Below are 6,779 nucleotides of genomic sequence, written 5' to 3'. Positions count from 1 at the left end.
TCGCGTTTATAAACCAGGTAAAACCGACTGAGACAGTTTTTTTTTTTTTTTAATCCGTGGGTACCGTCTCTCGGAAGACGTGAAGGGAAGGGATGTGAGTGGTGTTTTATTTTTTTTTGTTGTTTAAATCTGGGTCTGCCGAGAATTTCTGATTTGGAAATTCTTTCCGGAATTTTCCACTGCAAACAATCAAAAAAACTGTTGGTATCACGGTAGATTTTACGGTATTTACGCCCGATACGTTCAGAAGTATCGTACTCAAAATGAAGGGGCCGATTTAATCAGAGAGTGATAGTGAAGTAACGCCGTGGTGAGTAGTAGTTACGCACTTTCCACTGAGTCGTAATGTCACTTCCCCGCGCGCTTCACTTTTTCGTTCCCAAGAACAAAAAGCAAAAGATCATAAAAGCAGCTAGAAACACTACTTTTCTCCATCTCGTCTCCGCTCTCAGTGAACAGTGAAACCCTAAAAACCTAAAATCCAGAGCTCTGAAGAAGGTTCGTGTTGTTGCGGAAAGCTTTTCCTCTTCCTCTTACAGTTCAAAAATCTTGGTTTTGTTTTGATTTTTCCATTTCATTTACAGTTCGAAAATCAAAGTTTTTACAAGCTATGGATCAGGGGATTTTCCGTTCTGAGTTGTTTAAGACTGCTTACACTGGAAATCTCAGTCGATTCAAGAGTAAGAAAAACTCTACATGTCTCTTTTTATTTATTTTTTCTTTCTATTTTATTAATTTTTAGTGTGGTTGTTTTTTTTAGGGTTGGCTTTGAAACATGCTGAAGCTCAAGGAATTGAAGTAGGAAAAGCAATTGGAAAGCTTGTAGATGTTGGAGGAAAAGGATTAGGAAAGATTTTCGATGAAGGAGGAAGAGGATGTCTTCATTTTGCTGCTGAAGGAGGAAGTTTGAACGTTTGCAAGTACTTGCTTGACACTTTGAAGGTTGATGTGGATGCCATAGATGGAAAGGGTATGTATATATATCTCTTTATTAACAAATTAGAATACTAAGAGATTTTGTCTCGATTCAGGAATCATATTCTTGTTTTTTTTACGGTTGGCTTTGATTGATCATTCCTGATGCATGTTACTTTAAAGTGGAAGTAGGATTAGAATTGTACTTAAGTTGCCACAAAATGTGAATACGATTGCTGTAAATCGAAATAGATACTTTGTTTTCTTATGCTTACTGTAGAGAAGGGTAGTGGTTCAAAGTATGTTTAAGACCTAGTATCTTCATTTGTACTGTTCATAATTGCTACTGTAAATACTAAATAGATATGTCCCTTTGTTGTATCTATTTTACAGGTTACACACCCTTGTGTCGAGCAATTGAAAAGGGGCATTTGGACACAGTTAGATATCTTCTTGAAAAGGGTGCCAATGCTGATGCGCCAGATGATAAGAATTACACTCCTTTACAAATTGCTGTAAAGTCAGGTACTCGCTCTCTAGATGGTACTTTCAGTCTTTCGTTAGATACCCTTCTTTGCTGCTTTAAATTCCAAACATGTCGACCCGCCTTAAGATTTTGTTATACCTTTATATGGATATTAATAGCGTATACACATTACACCTAATAATAGTTTTAGGATGCCTGTCATTGCATCAATTAGGTAACTAGTGCTAGTATGTGATCTGTAAGTTACTAGTAGACCTAGCTACATGCTAGGATCAGATTACCTGTTAAGGATGCATAGCCTTGGCAAATTTGTAGGATCAGTCAGACCAGTTATCTCATAGTCAACCAGAAGGATGCGATAGTTGAAAATGACCTTTTTGCCTGGCTGGATGGTTGGCCTAGTAACGGGCCATCTTGATTTGACCTTTTAGATGTTCAAGTTAACGTAAAAATATTATAATGCCTTCCGATGCTTCATTAGACATGGCAAGATACTCTGTCTAGAGCCTAGACTTCTAGTTCTAAAGTTAGAATGGCAATAAGATGTTTTTCAACTTCCTACTAGTAATTTTTTGATTTATTTGAGCAAATAATTGGCATGTGATTCCTATGAGATACCATGTGCAGGTGATACAAAGATGATAGCCTCATTACTTTCGAAGGGTGTACACCTAGATGTTGCAAATAGGGTTGGCACTGCACTTGAGATTGCTGCTGGTTTGGGTCATCAAAATGCTGTTAAGATGTTGTTGGATCACGGTGCAAATGTGAGTTGGGTTCTTCTGCTGGTATTGAGTAGTTGTTCGTCTGTAAGGTGGTCGATCAAGAAGAAAATCTAACATGTCCATAGAATGTCAGCCTTTTCAATTGTTGTCAAACCGGAATTATATATTGATTTTCTTTTACGTTGCAGCCTAATGTTGCCAGTCCGAGTCTGCAGAGGCCGCTCATTTTGGCAATTTCTGCCAAGTCATGGGAATCTGTGGAACATTTACTACAGGTAACAAAACTACTAAACCTTCTAGGGGAACAACGTTTTTTTTGTTTAATCAGACTAAGGCATGTTTTGAAAGTTGTAACTAAAGCTTCGGATGAGACTTCATATCCGAAACGGAGGAAGGATCTGACTAGAAAGTCATTCAAAACTTGATAGGAATTTCGCTTTTTTCTTCTTTGACTGTCGTCTAACAGGGTTTACTTGATAGCATTTGTTTTTTTTATATTGTTTTTAAAATGTGAGTGGAATTTCTGGAGGTTTGGAAAACGCTCAATTTTATCACTTGGCATTTGCGAAACCACATGCTTCTGTAAATTTACATCCTTCAATCTTATGGAAGATGTAATGTAAACTTTCATAGCAGTTCTATCTTGGAGCATGTTTTTAACATCCACCAATTTGCATATATATATAGGCAGGCGCTGACCCAAATGCTGTGTCATGTGGAACTACACCCCTGATAGCTGCAGCAAGGGATGGGCGCACAGATGTCGTCATGCGCTTACTTGAAGCTGGTGCAGATCCAAACTATAAGATGAATGTATGGATTTATTAACTTTGTTTCTTGCTCCATTTTTGTCCAAATTTTGATATCATGTGAGAGTATGTGATCTGCACACAGATCATCATGCAGGTCCATAAAAGTTCCTTGTAAATTGTGTTCCCAAATAATGACTACTCTGGGCGTCATTTATTGGCCTACATCTTTGATAGGTTATGTACATAATCTATTTCACGCCTACCGTAGAAAGAAAAAACCTCCTAAGATTTCCCAACTGCATTAAACCTTATTGCATCAGAACTTCAAATAACCCGTATGTTCAGTATTAAAATGTCATGTGGTGTGGCACTCAGTTTCTTATCTAATTTTGTTTCTGTTTTCCATCACAGGCAGGGCTGACAGCATTAGAAATGGCCGCTGTTCTCTGCAATCATCAAAGTGTTGGGGTTCTTTTTCCTGTGACTTCTCGCATTCCAACATATCCCGATTGGAGCATTGCCGGACTATTGAGTCATTTATATTCTGATGCGAACAAAATGCAGGTATGGAGTTTATATCATTCTTGCCGGATGTTTTGTCTGACTTGGCTTCTTGTCCTTACGTTCACGACAATGTGCAAATGGGTCTTCTGGCTCCTTTTTACAATTGGTTATTTCTCAATTAGTGATGACCACATGCTATGGTGTTATTTTCTCAATTAGTTAAATACCTGTGGAGCATGCCGTCGAGTTTTTAGCTTGTTCGCCCAATATTGGAATGCCATTCACGGTCTTTGAGATGGCTACATATACTTTGAAGTTGAAAATGAAACATTGTAGTTCCAGGATTATTTATTGTCTCTCACAAGAGAATTATTTAAAACATCATGCACACAGGCTAGCCAATGGCTCAGGCTGCGCGTATTTGAGTTTTTAGCATGCCATGTCGGCTGTGGCTGTTACTAGATAGGCGGACTTGTTTGACGCATCCTGTTATGGTGTGCCAATACTAATTTCTACTATCTCGCTTATCTTATTCTTGTATGCATTCACCACTAATTTAGAACTTCAAATGTGCCATTGGTAATTTTGATCTGATTTTATCTACGAATTTGGAAAATTGTTGGCAGAGGAAAGCCCATGAGATGGAGAGATTTCGTCAGGCAAAGTCAAAAGGAAGGGATGCCTTCCAGGGAGAGCAGTATCATATGGCAGCACATTGGTATGAAGAGGTATGTTTCAATCGATGGAGTTCTTTACGGTTGCGCGTGTAGTGATCCTTAGATATCCATAATGGTTACTGAACTGAACTCCATATAGCATATAAGTTCTCTTGGAGATCAGCACCCCAGCTTTTCTTTGGTCTTTTTATGGTCTCAAATTTTACAATCAAAACTTAAACCATTATAATTGTATTAGCACATTATCAGTTGTATTACAAATTGCTCTAGACTCACTTTTTACAGTAATACTTTTGATAAACTGAGTTGACATTCCTCTTTTGTTGATTTTGTCTTTGTTGTAATGGAAATAGGCTTTGCAGATTTCCCCAAAAGATCCAGCAGTACTATCCAACCTGAGCGCCTGTTATGCACGTGCGGGTGAAGGAATCTTAGCACTTGACTATGCTATGAAATGCGGTTCTGAAAGGCCTGAATGGCCTAAGGCACACTATAGGTTTGGTGTCGCATGCAATGTACAGAAAGTACGTATCTTCTCTTCATTTTCTTACTCTCTCCAGTAAACTACATCCCTTTTCAACTTTTTGCTGCATTTATTGTCACAGATGTACGGTGAGGCAGCAGATGCCTTTAAGAAGGGTTTGACACTTGATCCGAGAAACAAAGAGCTCAAAGATGCATACATGTAAAGTTGATACTTTCACTTCCAACATTGAGAACCCTGATGCAATAATTTTCAGCTTTAAGGATCTAGTTTGTTTCTTTATACTAATATTGTTTTGTCTCTTGACAGGAAAGCTATCGAAAATAAAATGAACTCTCTCAAAGTGGAAGAAGATAATGCTGAGTAATGTGGATATGAAAGAATTAAAACGACGAAAAGCTGTACTCACTAGGGAAGGGGTACTGTAAATGAAGTATTCTAAAGACATTTGTTGGTAACTGAATTATGTAGTAGTTTGTTCATTTGAGGTATGTTTTTACTTTTTTAGCAACTGTTGCTTTGAATAGTTGGATTGTTCTGTAATTTGTCAGATTGGGCTCTATCTTTTGGGGCTTGCTGGATAATACTTGTCCTGTCATATTTTCCACTTGTTAACTGTATGCACTATCAAGCGTGAATATCCAACATAGTGCAACTCTGAGCATACTTGTCCTGTCATATTTTCCACCTACTGAGGGGTACATCTACCTGTGTCATGGTTTTGGTTTTGTACCATTCTCACAAGTATACAAGGCTGTAGTTGTGTTTGCTTCAAAAGAGAACACCCCTACTTTGCATGGTCATTACATTGGGAACTATGTCGTGGAGAACCATAGTACTTTTGATATATCACCACCGCGGAGTAGTCCCATGGCCACTAGAGTTCCCAGAATGTTATGGAGACAAGCAACGTTTTGCAGGGGTGGATCTTTATTGGAGGACGCAGAATCAAATTGGTAATAAACTAATAATGATGACAAGGTCGAAATGTTGCTCTCGTTCGACCTCCATAACGAGAAGATTCACTTCATTAGACTCCCGGCTGAATCTACTCTGACAACAGCGTCAAATGAGCGTCTGTATCTAGCAATTGATCATCTTATGGAGTTTAAAGGATACCCTTGTCTTGCACGTTCTGAGAGGATAATAACATCCAACAATGGTCGGTCATTGCTGTCATCGTAATTATCGGACCGGTGTTTGTTGTTGTTGTTGCAAGGTTCATATGTATATACCGAAGGACAAGGACAAGCAAGTATGGACCAGGGAGGAAACTTTGGATGTTCAGATTGTGGATCAGGAAGGTGTACTGCCAACTCCCCTCTGTTGCTACTTTGACACTTCTGCGGCTATGCCTCCTACACGTATGCTGAATTTCTCCGATCAGGTGTTATTGTATTGGTTTGACGGGGAACGTCTTGTACTCCTACAATTTGCAAGAGAAGCATCTCAAGGCGGTGGAGTGTTTTCGCTCCTATCCTAGTATTTTTCAAGCTAAGATGAATGAAGACCTTGAGCGTCTTACATAGAATTCCTGTCATTGAGAGAAACAATCACAATGTTAAAAATGGGACTCCGTCTATCTAGTGGTACAAGTAAAAGTCAAAATTCCGCCTATATAATAAGTATGGAGGGAGTAAAATTTGTTGTCGTAACAATTACAAATGTCAAATGGAGACTCTATCTCGGTCTTATACCCACCACAGATTAGGCGATATAAAACGTAAACGTTCTGGTCTATGTGTCGAAATACGAGTTAGCTGATCTCCTTCCATTTAGGTTCCCTGTAGACGGTAAAAAAGTTCTCGTAAATTTGTTTACCCAAATGCAACTTGGATTATTTGGCTTAATTGGAGCTGAATCTTTTTTTAATTCAGCTTTTTATCTGCCCGAGTACATCTCTTCTTTCCTCCGCTTCTTGTCATCTCTTATCCATACTCTGTCTCTCTAGTCTCTACCCAACACTGTAATTCAACTCCTACTGAAGGATAAGTATCTCCAACTTAAATTTTTTCTTAGTTCTTGAATCTATACCTGACTTCTCTAATTCTTAATTGTTCTTCCACCAGCAAGCCAAATCTCTTAATAGCAATTTTGATTTGATGGTATGAGTTGTGTGAAGCTGAATAAGTTATTTTGCTTCAAGGGTTAGTTCATCTCTCTCTTGTTTTTATGTTTAGATTTTTTATCTATCTTAATCAAACAAATAATTAGTCTTTCTTAAGCATTTTTCCC

General features: G+C 38.3%; 1 protein-coding gene across 1 annotated transcript; it reads left to right on the top strand.

Moving 5' to 3' along the window:
* Nucleotides 1–366: 366 nt before the first annotated feature.
* LOC113280943 (ankyrin-1-like) lies at nt 367–5,208 on the top strand. Its single transcript, XM_026529552.1, has 12 exons — nt 367–498; nt 585–680; nt 761–970; nt 1,309–1,440; nt 2,030–2,169; nt 2,316–2,402; nt 2,815–2,940; nt 3,291–3,443; nt 4,010–4,111; nt 4,414–4,584; nt 4,666–4,745; nt 4,854–5,208. The coding sequence occupies exons 2-12, from the start codon at nt 611–613 to the stop codon at nt 4,909–4,911; spliced, it is 1,329 nt and encodes a 442-aa protein (XP_026385337.1). The 5' UTR covers nt 367–498; nt 585–610; the 3' UTR covers nt 4,912–5,208.
* The last annotated feature ends 1,571 nt before the right edge of the window (nt 5,209–6,779 follow it).

This window comes from Papaver somniferum, chromosome 5, assembly GCF_003573695.1.
Source record: "Papaver somniferum cultivar HN1 chromosome 5, ASM357369v1, whole genome shotgun sequence".
NCBI lineage: Eukaryota > Viridiplantae > Streptophyta > Magnoliopsida > Ranunculales > Papaveraceae > Papaver > Papaver somniferum.
The sequence above is the reverse complement of the archived record's forward strand: the minus strand, read 5'-3'. Positions and strand labels throughout refer to the sequence as shown.

What these genes read in the sequence shown, in the direction of transcription:
- LOC113280943 (XM_026529552.1), top strand. Translation starts at nt 611, where the DNA reads ATGGATCAGGGGATTTTCCGTTCTGAGTTGTTTAAGACTGCTTACACT. An exon ending in TGTTGGATCACGGTGCAAAT is followed by an intron (nt 2,170 to 2,315) that starts GTGAGTTGGGTT and finishes TTTACGTTGCAG; the next exon opens with CCTAATGTTGCCAGTCCGAG. An exon ending in CTGTGGAACATTTACTACAG is followed by an intron (nt 2,403 to 2,814) that starts GTAACAAAACTA and finishes ATATATATATAG; the next exon opens with GCAGGCGCTGACCCAAATGC.